The sequence below is a fragment of the Notolepis coatsorum genome, assembly GCF_963971535.1.
Source record: "Notolepis coatsorum genome assembly, chromosome: 12".
Classification (NCBI taxonomy): Eukaryota; Metazoa; Chordata; class Actinopteri; order Aulopiformes; family Paralepididae; genus Notolepis; species Notolepis coatsorum.
Window position 1 is genome coordinate 30,096,721 of NC_140176.1, and position 14,348 is coordinate 30,111,068.

General features: G+C 47.2%; 1 protein-coding gene across 1 annotated transcript in view; it reads right to left on the reverse strand.

The window, feature by feature from the left end:
- Positions 1-14,348, reverse strand: part of LOC311238584 (ATP-citrate synthase-like) — an 81,903-nt gene that overhangs the window by 7,811 nt on the left and 59,744 nt on the right. Inside the window, exons 17-23 of the mRNA XM_084326693.1 lie at positions 12,485-12,681; positions 7,266-7,347; positions 5,554-5,664; positions 4,101-4,228; positions 1,483-1,576; positions 1,187-1,341; positions 385-535 (exon numbers count right to left, since the gene is read on the reverse strand). Of these exons, the coding sequence (XP_084182819.1) occupies positions 385-535; positions 1,187-1,341; positions 1,483-1,576; positions 4,101-4,228; positions 5,554-5,664; positions 7,266-7,347; positions 12,485-12,681 (918 nt within the window). The remainder of the gene's footprint in view (positions 1-384; positions 536-1,186; positions 1,342-1,482; positions 1,577-4,100; positions 4,229-5,553; positions 5,665-7,265; positions 7,348-12,484; positions 12,682-14,348) is intronic.

Below are 14,348 nucleotides of genomic sequence, written 5' to 3' on the forward strand. Positions count from 1 at the left end.
GAGCAGGACTGACTATAGTGAGCAGGCCAGAGGGGGGAGGTGTGTGTGTGAGAGAGAGCAGGACTGACTATAGTGAGCAGGCCAGAGGGGGGAGGTATGTGTGTGAGAGCAGGACTGACTATAGTGAGCAGGCCAGAGGGGGGAGGTATGTGTGTGAGAGCAGGACTGACTATAGTGAGCAGGCCAGAGGGGGGCGGTGTGTGTGAGAGCAGGACTGACTATAGTGAGCAGGCCAGAGGGGGGAGGTGTGTGTGTGTGAGAGCAGGACTGACTATAGTGAGCAGGCCAGAGGGGGGAGGTATGTGTGTGAGAGCAGGACTGACTATAGTGAGCAGGCCAGAGGGGGGCGGTGTGTGTGTGTGTGTGAGAGAGAGCAGGACTGACTATAGTGAGCAGGCCGGAGGTGAGGCAGGAGATCAGGTCCTTGCCGGCCCGGGTGCAGACGATGGTGTTGTGAGCCCCGGAGACGGCAGGCCCATGGTCAGCGGTCACCATCAGACACATCTCAATGAACTGGCAGGCGTAGCGCGGCAACCTGCAGACGTGAAGCAGAGCTGTTGGTTTGTTTGTTGGGCTGACCCCTATTAATCGATTAGTCGACTAATCGGTCGAAAGGAGCCGTAGTCGACTGGCCAACCTCTTAGTCGAATAATAAAAAAATATATATATATTAATATTTGAATTTTTTATTTTTTTAATCATTTTTTCCAAAAGAAAAGAGGCCTAGAAGCGTGGCTAACGCTAATGGCACGCATACCAGAGGCTAACTGCCTATGAAAACAGGCACAGAGGCACTGAAAGAGGATTTCACCCATCTAATGAACACACTAGACTAACAAATATCAAGATGTATCCATCAGTGGACCAATTGCATGCTTTTGCAGAGGACAAGAAGCCTTCAGTCGACTCCTTCAGACATTAAGCACCCCCCACAGCCCAAATGGACTGATTATATATTAAAAAAAAAAAAAAAAAAAAAAAAAAAACGACCAATGGCAAATCTTGGCCAATCCTAGTCGACCATCCAAATCCTTAGTCGGGGACAGCCCTGTTTACACCATCCCATAGCTGGGAGTAGTATTATCTGGGTATTTCTACTTTTACTTAAGTAAAGGAACTGTGTACTACAGACACCCAGCACCAGGGACCCTGAGCATCAACCTGTCTTCATCTGAGGTCTTTATACCTGCGCTGGAACCACAGCAGACCCAGGACTCCGCCCAGGCCCATCTCCTCCTTGAAGACCTCAGTGATGGGCATGCCGGCGTAGATGAGCTCCTGGCCTCGCTCGTCACAGATGCTCGTCATGAAGGAGGCCGGCTTGCGGATCAGGCCCAGCTCCTATTTAACACAGGACGGTCGGATAAATATTAGAACGATTCTGAACATCCTGGCGACTCCCCGAGTTAAGTGGGGAAGGTAGGGAACAAAATGCAGGGCTTGATGTGACATGCTGGCTGTGTGTGGAGCAGGAGGTCTTACTCTGGCCCAGGAGTAGTCCATAGGCACCGTGGGAGGAGGCACCTCCTGAGCAGGGATGATGGTCCCGTCAGCCACCAGCTCATCATACACCGTCCTGGAGCACAAAACAAGCTCAGTGTCAACAGTGTTAATAATGACTCGTTGCTACGACAGGATCAGAGGTATACAGCATTTCACTTTAGTAGCTGGTTGAAGAGACGCTGTTGCCGTTTCTTGACTATGGTGATCCGCTATACATGATGCATCAGTCCATTGTCTCCATGTGTTGGCTACTGTATATCATGGTGCTCTAAGATATGTTACAATCTGTAGAGCCCTAACTCACTGTATATTGTATTCCCAAGTCAGTTGGCCTGCTCCGTCAAGACATCATTTTAGTCATTTATATGTTTTTATCTATGAAGCCATTCTGGGTAGACTCCCCCTGTTATTTATCAGTCTTCCTAACCAGGAAACAGGGCAAATAAGAGTTAGTCTCATTCTAATCTCAATGGGTCTAACATTCTCATCTCAATGGCTCTAACCTGGTTAAATAAAGACCATCTCATCTCAATGGGTCTAACCTAGTTGAATAAAGGTTCATGGAAAAAAATGCTCCTTAAACCAAGTAAAATGAAAAGGTTTTCAGCAGAGGAGTTTCTTTACAGAGGAGGGGTTTCTTTGAAGAGGATATTCTTAACCCTTTCACTGCCACACGACAGCCGGTTAACCCTTTAACTGTGACAATACAGAAGGTTAGCCCTTTACTATCACACAACCGACGGATGCGGAGCTAATGATGCTAATGATGGAGCATCGCCGTCGGTTGTGTGATAGTAAAGGGTTAACCTTCTGTAGTGTGGCAGTGAAAGGGTTAACAGAGGAGGGGTTTCTTTGAAGAGGAGGAGATTCTTAACACATTCCTGGCCAACCAGGTGTTTCGGATCCAACGCTTGAAGGCCAACCACGTATATATATGTGTTAAGGTTGTTTTGGCTTTTATTACATTTTAATATCCTACTCAATGTCACAGAGCAGCACTGCAGATTTACCCTACTCTTGAGATTCGGAAAAGTGCATTAACGGCCAGATCCTGGTAGGGGCGCTGTCTCGATAATGCAGTGTTCCCTGTGGCAGAACGGATGAAGTTTCTTTTCATCCTGCAGTGAATTTTCCTGTTAGCCTGAAGCTATGCCTGTAGCATGGAATACCTTTTGGGACGCTGAATTCAGTATGCAGTAAAGGAATATAGCATCAGCCAATGGATATATCGATCTACCAGATGGCGATCGATAACAGGGAAATCCTTTTTGGGATCCAACCGGCCCACGGTAAGAGCTTTTTCACATACATTTCATGCTGATCAGGCCTTGCTTTGATAGCCAACCAGCGAATGAGGCTAATGCCGTTATTGGTAATCAATCATCAGAAACGACGTCCCCCGCCCCCCCCCCCCCCCTTTCATGCATTCATGGTGGACCATGATACCGATAATATGCATTTTGACTTTTAGCTCTAGCTTGTGTATAGCCGAAACGCCATTCGATTTAACGTTATTAGCTTAGCGCCCTGTATCTCGCCTTCCAGGAAATACCCCAGAACATTGCGGTATATAGTTCATATATACGACGCTATAAAATGGGAACGTATTGATGTTTTTTTTTTATTTAAGGCATATTGAAGGGACGGTTTATAGTGTCAATTGACAATGACAATGGACAGATAGCAATAATATAAAGTATAGATTTATAGATTTAGCTCCTTATGTACAAATGGGGATGAGGGTACATTTATGCACATGTACTGGGACTGCCCACCAGTTAAGATATTCTGGAAAGAAGTGACCCAGCAATTACCAAATCTCTTAACTCTGAATATACCTGTACACCCCTCTGTATTACTGTTGAATGGTTTTTGAGTGTGCAGTACCTATACAGCTAAAGAGATTGGTTTTATCTGGTATCACAGCGGCTAAAAAGCCGATAGCATCACGATGGTTTCAACCGGAAAAAATGTGCCGGAAGGTCTGGATTCTTACATATCTCGATGTGATTTATCTAGAAATATCTACAGCAAGAATTTTGGGTCTCAGTGAATCCAAAATTACAATGTGGTTAGAAGTGGTGGAGAGAATAAAAGCTAGCATATAATTGTAGTGCCTGGTTAGGAGCGAATGATAATGGATGGATTATCCAAGGGGGGGCCCGGGGGGGGGGGGGGGAGCGAGCGAGAGCATATGTGTGTAGGGTATTAGATAGCAAGTATTAGGTGTATATCTTGTATAATACATTTATTTAAATGGTGATTTCATTGGTTGTGCACTGTTAATTAATGCTTGTATATCTAATTTTATGTTGTTATGTTTATGTGTTTGTTTAAAAAATTATAAAAAAATTAAATACAAAAGATTTAGCTGTACAAACAGCCTCACGCACAATGAAAGGTTGTTATGATAAGCTGGCCTTATAGAGTGAGATTAGACGGATCCCAGTGGCCCAGAAAGTGTTAACAGAGGAGGGGTTTCTTTGAAGAGAAGAGTTTCTTGGCAGAGGAGGAGTTTCTTTGCAGAGGAGGAGATTCTTTGACATATTATGCTGTTAAATCTTAATGTGCGTTTTCTCCCATGTTGAACTTCTCACCTGATGACGTCTCCCAGCTCGTCAAAGCTCTTGGGTACGTAGGCGCCGGCGTCCCTCAGGGCCTGGTTCTTGGCCGATGCCGTTTCTGAGGCCTGGTTGGCACATGCTCCAGCATGACCGAACTGAACCTGAGGATCCCAATAACATGCGTCAGGATGTAAACATTCACTATAATAAAGATATACATCTGAAGTAATATAAGCCTGTTCTAAAGATATACATCTGAAGTAATATAAGCCTGTTCTTTTTTTTTTTTTTTTTTTTATTATTGGTCTTTTTCCCCCTCCATTTTTCCTCCGATTTTCTCCCATCCCAATGTTAGTCGTATGCCAATTCCCAGTCCCTTCCTGGTTGCTGCGCTTTACCCCTCACAGTCAGATCATTTGGGAGAGTGGAGGCTACCACGTGCTTCCTCCGACACACGTCCAGCCAATCACCGCTTCTTTTCACCTGGCAGCGCGGATTCTCATTGAGAGGGCGTAGCGTGTGGGAGGACCACACTATCCCCCTCACGTCCAATCCGCGCTTAGCAGGCGCCCCGACCGAACTGTAGGAGTCGCTGTTTACAACGACCCGGACCCACCCCGCCAGCTTCTCCCACCCTCTGATACAGCCAATTGTATCAGTGCAGACGGCCAGCCAAGCTGGTGACAACCCCGGAGCTGTGAGCTGGATTCGAACAGGCGAATCAAGCTCACAGCTCCGGGGCTGGTGACGAACGCAATCTCCGCTCGACCACCTAACCGCCCAATATAAGCCTGTTCTAAAGATATACATCTGAAGTAATATAAGCCTGTTCTAAAGATATACATCTGAAGTAATATAAGCCTGTTCTAAAGATATACATCTGAAGTAATATAAGCCTGTTCTAAAGATATACATCTGAAGTAATATAAGCCTGTTCTAAAGATATACATCTGAAGTAATATAAGCCTGTTCTAAAGATATACAGTACATCTAAATTAATATAAGCCTGTTCTAAAGATATACAGTACATCTAAATTAATATAAGCCTGTTCTAAAGATATACAGTACATCTAAATTAATATAAATCAAATCAAATTTATTTGTATAAGCCTGTTCTAAAGATATACATCTAAAGTAATATAAGCCTGTTCTAAAGATATACATCTGAAGTAATATATGGTTGTTCTAAAGATATACAACCAACATGGTGGCATAGGTTCCTATGAGAACAGCCAACTGACCTCTGAGGAGAACATGTTGAGAAAATCTAACTGACCTCTGAGGAGAACATGTTGAGAAAATCTAACTGACCTCTGAGGAGAACATGTTGAGAAAATCTAACTGACCTCTGAGGAGAACATGTTGAGAAAATCTAACTGACCTCTGAGGAGAACATGTTGAGAAAATCTAACTGACCTCTGAGGAGAACATGTTGAGAAAATCTAACTGACCTCTGAGGAGAACATGTTGAGAAAATCTAACTGACCTCCGAGGAGAACATGGTGGCGCAGGTCCCGATGCACCAACACACCACAGGTTTGGTGATCCTTCCCTCTTTGATTCCCTGGCAGATCCTGTACTCCTCTGTCCCGCCGATCTGAGAGAAGGAGACAAGTTTCACATGTTCAAAATAGGAAGACACTCCATCCTAGGATTAAAAGATCATACTAGTCATGTTTTTTGCTCATATGTGACTCAGATCAGTTTTTAGTGTTTAATATAATTTCAACTGCTGCTTCATTAGTGTTTTTAATATAATTTCAACTGCTGCTTGCAGCTCTCACGGACAGAAATACAAAACGCTGTCAAAGGTTTTGTTTTTTTGCATTGTTATATTGTCATAATTCTGTTTGTATTGTAACTTACCATCTTTAAATAATACGTTTGAATATGTCGTTCCTCTGAAAACTTAAAACAGAGTTAGATCTAGTCTTCCTGCTATGAGGAGAGTTTCAGAAGCTGGTGAAGGGGACCCTGTTCTGAGGAGAGTTTCAGAAGCTGGTGAAGGGGACCCTGTTCTGAGGGGAGTTTCAGAAGCTGGTGAAGGGACCCTGCTCTGAGGGGAGTTTCAGAAGCTGGTGAAGGGACCCTGCTCTGAGGGGAGTTTCAGAAGCTGGTGAAGGGACCCTGCTCTGAGGGGAGTTTCAGAAGCTGGTGAAGGGACCCTGCTCTGAGGGGAGTTTCAGAAGCTGGTGGTGAAGGGGACCCTGCTCTGAGGGGAGTTTCAGAAGCTGGTGAAGGGACCCTGGTCTGAGGGGAGTTTCAGAAGCTGGTGAAGGGGACCCTGTTCTGAGGGGAGTTTCAGAAGCTGGTGAAGGGACCCTGCTCTGAGGGGAGTTTCAGAAGCTGGTGAAGGGACCCTGCTCTGAGGGGAGTTTCAGAAGCTGGTGAAGGGACCCTGCTCTGAGGGGAGTTTCATAAGCTGGTGAAGGGACCCTGCTCTGAGGGGAGTTTCAGAAGCTGGTGAAGGGACCCTGCTCTGAGGAGAGTTTCAGAAGCTGGTGGTGAAGGGGACCCTGCTCTGAGGGGAGTTTCAGAAGCTGGTGAAGGGACCCTGCTCTGAGGGGAGTTTCAGAAGCTGGTGAAGGGACCCTGCTCTGAGGGGAGTTTCAGAAGCTGGTGAAGGGACCCTGCTCTGAGGAGAGTTTCAGAAGCTGGTGGTGAAGGGGACCCTGCTCTGAGGGGAGTTTCAGAAGCTGGTGAAGGGACCCTGCTCTGAGGAGAGTTTCAGAAGCTGGTGAAGGGACCCTGCTCTGAGGGGAGTTTCAGAAGCTGGTGGTGAAGGGACCCTGCTCTGAGGGGAGTTTCAGAAGCTGGTGGTGAAGGGACCCTGCTCTGAGGGGAGTTTCAGAAGCTGGTGGTGAAGGGACCCTGCTCTGAGGGGAGTTTCAGAAGCTGGTGGTGAAGGGACCCTGCTCTGAGGAGAGTTTCAGAAGCTGGTGAAGGGACCCTGCTCTGAGGGGAGTTTCAGAAGCTGGTGGTGAAGGGACCCTGCTCTGAGGGGAGTTTCAGAAGCTGGTGGTGAAGGGACCCTGCTCTGAGGGGAGTTTCAGAAGCTGGTGGTGAAGGGACCCTGCTCTGAGGGGAGTTTCAGAAGCTGGTGGTGAAGGGACCCTGCTCTGAGGGGAGTTTCAGAAGCTGGTGAAGGGGACCCTACTCTGAGGGGAGTTTCAGAAGCTGGTGGTGAAGGGGACCCACCTCTCCCAGCATCACGATCATCTTGACGTCAGGAGTGTCCTCGTAGCGGATCACGTGGTCCATGAAGGTGGAGCCTGGATACCTGGACGGGAAGGTGAGAAACACACCAGTCAACCACATCCTCTGACAAGCTGTTAAAAGTAAATAAAGACATGAGGTACAACTGAAGGCTGAATACTGGCTCCTCCTCCACTGCTCCACGAAAGCAGATGGATGCATTTTCATTCAATAAAAACCCGATTCAGGTGCAGAGAACTTGAAAAGCGGAGACATTTGCATCGCCTCGCAGTGAAGTGCATTTGATTTCTATCACAGGCCAGTTAAGGTGCACCTAGGAGAGGCAGGGGGACAACATGAATTCAGTCTGCAGGCCGCATGGAGGCCAGGTGGCCTTGAGTTTGACGCATGGGGCAAAGACGCATTAAAAACAAGAACTCATCACCTCAAACAAAACTAAACCTAAAACACTAAATCTAGTGACAAGTTGGACGAGTGTGACGTCATGACACCGATTGTTGTTCTTAATTCCATCCTACTCTTAATCTAAAATAAATCTAATACTAATCTAATCTAAACCCAACAGTAAATGGGATAAAGGGTTTACATATTTACATATTGAATTTACATATAGCAACTCAGAGTGAGAATATTCAAGTATCCAGAATATAATCTGTATATTAATGTGCATGTTGAGATGTAATAATCTCCTGATGTGACTTCATTAGCAGGGATGTGAGGCTATGGGAGCGTCAGATGGGTTTCTTAGGAGCAGGAACACTGATGACAGACTTCTGTATCCACAAGGGGCGGCGGCTACGTGGCGTAGTGGGCAAGGCGCTAGCCACGAAATCTGGAGACGCTGGGCTTGCCTGTTCGAGCCCAGCGCTCCACATTTGCTTTCAGTTTAGCTGGTCGTCCATACTAATACACATTGGCTGTATTAGGGGGTGGGAAACTGATGGGTGGGGATCGGGCGTTGTGGACAGCGACTCCTACAGGTCGGTTGGTGCGCCTGCGCAGTAGAATCAGGAAGTGTCGGCGGCAGCGTGAGCCTCCCACGCGTTACTCCTCGCCACTCAGAGATCGAGCTGCGCAGGTGAAAAGATGCGACTGCTGTTACCTCAAGTACCGGAGGGGACTTGTGCTATGTATGACTTAGTCCACATTGCAGCCGGCTTGTGGGAGGCAAGAAACAGCGTTCGTGACAGGGGAGGGTTGAATTGGATGATACGAAATTGGGATGGGAGAAAATATAGAAAATGGGAGAAAAAGTGGATAAAAAAAAAAAATATGTATCCACAAGGTTGGTCCAGGTTGTAAGAAAGTCTACTACTGCTTGTGTGATACTTTTTCACCATCCTGTGGCGTTCAGAGGAAGTGCACAAGCGAACCACGTGACCCACAGAAGACTGGTGAATATGCTAAAATGACAATACATTTACCGGCGGTAGTACTCAGTTAAAAAGTTATACATTATTATAATAAATAGGGGAATGCACACATTATCTCTGAGTAATTTCCATTATATATTCCATATTTTACAGATGGATGAAGTCAGATTCCTACATTCTTATTATTTATTTGAGGTGTGAAGCAGCTCTTTGGAAAAACTATGCATTTATATATATATTAACAGCTTTTATCCAAAGCGCTTTACAATTTGTTCCTCACATTCACTCACGACGACGGCGGCGGCGAACATGCAAGGTGCCAAGTCAAGTCAAGTCAAGAGTTTTAATTGTCACGGCATACAGGTATACAATGAAATGCGGCTGGTCTTGCCCGCGACGATGTGCAATACAGTGGTACAACATATAATAGAATCCAATAAAAATACAGTGGTACAACATATTAATAGAATCCAATAAAACAGTGCAATAAACAGGTACATGGTGTGCCATCTCGGTATCTGTACATTAGTATTTACAGAGCATATAGGACATGCTAGTTAGCTTTAGTAGTGCAATACACTGTTCCTGATGTTATACTACTTTAAGTGGCCTTTCCTCTGGCCATAAGTGTGCGTGTGTGCGGCATGAGTGTTAAAGTGGCTGCTAGTGTGTGAGCGTGCTCAGCATGCGTGTTGTGTATGTGCTTGTGTGTGGATAGTTCAGTTTCTGTGTCTCTCAATGTTCAAGGCTCTGATGGCCTGGGGGAAGAAGCTTAGCCTAAGCCTCTCCGTCCTAGTCGCTGGAGTTCGCAGGCGTCTGCCTGACCTCAGCAGCTGGAACAGGCTGTTATTGGGGTGGTGGGGGTCTTTCATTATCCTGCAGGCTCTGGATTTGCACCTCTTGTTGTATAGAGCCTGCAGGGGAGGTAGCGCAATACCCGTGGTACGCTCGGCTGAGCGCACCACTCTCTGTAGGGCCTTCTTGTCCTGTGCCGTGCTGTTCCCATACCAGGCAGTGATGTTTCCGGTCAAGATGCTCTCTACAGCTCCTGAGTAGAAGGACTGGAGTATCTTCCCCGATACTCTGAACTTCCTTAACTGTCTCAGGTGGTAGAGGCGCTGCTTCGCTTTCTTTACTACTGTGTCTATGTGTGTTGACCATGTCAGGTCCTCTGAGATGTGGACCCCCAGGTACTTGAAGCTGCTCACCCTGTCCACGGTAGCCCCGTTAATCCTCAGTGGTGTGTGTGTCTCCTGCTGTCCTCTCCTATAATCCACGATCAGCTGTTCAGGAGCAGGCTGTTGTCCTGGCACCAACGTTCCAGTACCTCAACCTCCTCCCGGTAGGCCTTCTCGTCGTTGTCCGAGATCAGCCCCACCACCACCGTGTCGTCGGCGAACTTCACAATGGAGTTGGAGCTGAACTTGGCCGCACAGTCGTGTGTGTAGAGTGAGTACAGCAGGGGGCTTAGAACACAGCCCTGGGGGGACCCGATGCTCAGGGTGATGGTGTTGGAGGTCTGACCCCCCACCCTGACCGCCTGGGGTCTTTCACTCAGAAAGTCCAGTACCCAGGCGCTCAGGGCGGAGCTCAGGCCTAGCTCGATCAGCTTGTCCACCAGTCTGGTGAGGACTATGGTGTTGAACGCTGAGCTGTAGTCAATGAACAACAGTCTCACATAGCCCCCCTTCTGACGGTCAAGGTGGGAGAGAGTGCTGTGCAGTACCTGGGAGACCGCGTCATCAGTGGACCTGTTTGTCCTGTATGCAAATTGCATAGGGTCCATATCACTGGGGAGAGAGGCACAAATGTGGTCCTTGACCAGCCTCTCGAAACATTTCATGACCACAGAGGTGAGTGCCACCGGTCTGTAATCATTTGGACATGTTGGGGAGGGTTTCTTCGGTACAGGGATGATGGTAGACATATTGAAGCAGGCAGGGACTACTGACTCCGCCAGGGATTGATTAAATATGGTGGTGAACACCGGGGCAAGCTGGTTTGCACAGGACTTAAGTATGCGTCCTGTTATACCATCTGGGCCTGCAGCCTTCCTGGTGTTCACCTGCATAAATGCTCTTCTCACACTGTGTTCCGACAACGAGAGAGCGCCCCCGCCCCCCGCGGTTGCCCCCCCCCCTCCACAACAGCCGGTGCGCCAGTGACGTCACTAGCCAGAGGGCTAGCGGCGACACTGTCTACACCGAACCGAGCGTAGAAGGAGTTGAGTTTGTCCGCTAGAGAGGCGTCGTCGCTCCCCATTGAGGGGGCGCTGACTTTGTAGTCAGTTATTGTCTTCAGTCCCCTCCACAAGCCTCTTGTGTCGTTTTGTGCCATTTGTGTCTCCAGTTTCTCAGCATATGTCCTCTTAGCAAGTTTAACAGCCTTGCGCAGAGTGTAGACTGAAGCCTTGTACTCTTCCATATTTCCTGACTCTCTGCCCAGGTTATAAGCCGTGGTGCGTGAGTTTAGGGCTGTTCTTATAGTGCTGTCCACCCAAGGTTTCTGGTTTGGGAAAACCCGCGCCTTCTTTGTGAGGACAATGCCGTCTACCACTGTTGCTATGTAGCTCACAACGGTATCAGCATACTCGCTGACGTCACTGGCGCTTCCTTCAAACATGTCCCAGTCTGTATCCTCGAACGCGTCACGGAGCTCGGCCTCTGATTCGTCAGACCACTTTTTTGTCTCACGTGACACGACGACGTCACGCGATCTTTGTTTGTATGCTGGGATTAAAAAAATGGAGTCGTGATCGCTCGCGCTTACAGAGCCCATCAGTGGCGGAGCCGCTACAGCCTTGTAGGCAGCTCTGAACGGGGTGTAGCAGTGGTCGAGTGTGTTCCCCCCTCTTGTGGAGCAGGCGATGTGCTGAAAAAAGGTCGGCATCACTTTTTTCAGGTTTGCCTGGTTGAAATCACCAGTCACTATCGTCGCGGCTTCCGGGTGCTTGATCTGCTGTTTGTTGATGTGGTCGTGTAATTCCACCAGCGCTTTGCCAGTATTTGCCTGTGGGTGAATATACACGACGGATATAATGACCGCGGTAAACTCACGGGGTAGGTGGTACGGTCGGCACAGGATTTGGAGATGTTCCATATCAGGGGAGCATGAACTTGAGAGGACATGTACTTCCTTGGGATTAACCCAGAGATTGTTCGTGGGGATGCAGACCCCACCTCCGATGCTCTTCCCAGAGGCTGCCGTGCGATCTGCTCTCAGGACGGTGAAATTGTCCGATGGAGAGACGCTGTTGTCCGGCGTCGCTGGCTTGAGCCATGTCTCAGTGAAACACATGATGTTAACGTCTCTCATCTCCCGTTGGAATCGGACCCTCGCTCTCAAGTCATCCATCCTTCCCTCCAACGAACGTGCATTCGCCAGAAAGATGGATGGAATTGCTGGACGGTAAGCAGATCTTTTTAATCTAAGTCTGATACCGCCTCGTCTACCTCTATGCTTCTTTCTGCCGTTTCCTTTGTTGTCGTTCTCCCGCTTGATTTCTGTTAGCCCTTCTGGGCATAAAGTGTCTCCCAACTCCTCTTTGAGTCCGGAGTTTAAGTCCATAAGTGTCTGGCGGTCGTATGACATACCCGCCAGTGATGTTTTAATAAAAAAAGTCGAAAAAACAAACATAATAGCTAAAAATGTGCACAATCGTCGCGGAGCTAAACCAAAGGCGACTGACCCAATTGCTCATCGGGAGCAATTGGGGGTTAAGTGTCTTGCTCAAGGACACTTCAACACGCTTTCTACATCAAAATGTCCTGAAACGCATCACTGAGGAAGCTCTGCTCCCTTGCAGTCACTGTGGTACCGGGCACTCACCGGTCGCCCCCGATGGCCACGCCCTCGTAGACGCCGTCGGTGGCGTGGGAGATGATGTTGTTGAGCTCGTTGGACATGCCGCCCGACCGCGACACGTAGGCCACACTGCCGGGCCGGTACAGCTTGGAGGCCAGTATGTTGTCCAGCATGCCGCCGGTGTTGCCGATCTTAAAGCAGCCAGGCTTGATGCCACCGACCTGCAGGAGGATCACATGCAGCCCCCGATCAGAACCACATTTCATCTGAAGGGTCAAAGTAGGCATCAAACTGGAAGAAAGACCGCCAGGTTCTAAACTGTGTGGGTATCAAACTATATACCTCTATCTTACCATCCTATACCTCTGTATCTTACCGTACTATAACTCTGTATCTTACCGTCCTATAACTCTGTATCTTACCGTCCTATACCTCTATCTTACCGTCCTATACCTCTGTATCTTACCGTCCTATACCTCTGTATCTTACCGTCCTATAACTCTGAATCTTACCGTCCTATACCTCTGTATCTTACCGTCCTATACCTCTGTATCTTACCGTCCTATACCTCTGTATCTTACCGTCCTATACCTCTGTATCTTACCGTCCTATACCTCTGTATCTTACCATCCTATACCTCTGTATCATACCATCCTATAACTCTGTATCTTACCGTCCTATACCTCTGTATCTTACCGTCCTATACCTCTGTATCTTACCGTCCTATACCTCTGTATCTTACCGTCCTATACCTCTGTATCTTACCGTCCTATACCTCTGTATCTTACCATCCTATACCTCTATCATACCGTCCTATAACTCTGTATCTTACCGTCCTATACCTCTGTATCATACCATCCTATAACTCTGTATCATACCGTCCTATACCTCTGTATCATACCGTCCTATACCTCTGTATCTTACCGTCCTATACCTCTGTATCTTACCGTCCTATACCTCTATCATACCGTCCTATAACTCTGTATCATACCGTCCTATACCTCTGTATCATACCGTCCTATACCTCTGTATCTTACCATCCTATACCTCTGTATCATACCATCCTATACCTCTGTATCTTACCGTCCTATACCTCTGTATCTTACCGTCCTATACCTCTATCTTACCGTCCTATACCTCTGTATCTTACCATCCTATACCTCTGTATCATACCGTCTTATAACTCTGTATCTTACCATCCTATACCTCTATCTTACCGTCCTATAACTCTGTATTAGTGCTGTCCCCGACTAAGGATTTGGATAGTCGACTATGATTGGCCAAAATTTGCCGTTATTTTTTGTATTTATTTTTATTTTTTTATCATTCCATTTGGGCTGTGGGGGGTGCTTAATGTCTGAAGGAGTCGACTGAAGGCTTCTTGTCCTCTGCAAAAGCATGCAATTGGTCCACTGATTGATACATTTGTTACACGACTGAAGGCTTCTTGTCCTCTGCAAAAGCATGCAATTGGTCCACTGATATTTGTCTAGTCTAGTGTGTTCATTAGATGAGTTAAAATCCTCCTTCAGTGCCTCTGTGCCTGTTTTCGTAGGCAGTTAGCCTCTGGTATGCGTGCCATTAGCGTTAGCCACGCTTCTAGGCTTATTTTCTTTTGGAAAGGATAAAAAAATTAAAAAATAACAAATGTTTGTATTCGACTAAGAGGTTGGCAGTCGACTACGGCTCCTTTCGACCGATTAGTCGACTAATAGGGGTCAGCCCTACTCTGTATCATACCGTCCTATACCTCTGTATCTTACCATCCTTTGCCTCTAGTAGGTACCAGACCAGCTCCACTTTATTTTTTAAAAGTCACTGAACTAGGAAATTGCAGGAGCTCATCCACCCGGATGCCCTGGTCTCACTAGGAGAATTTAAATAGTTA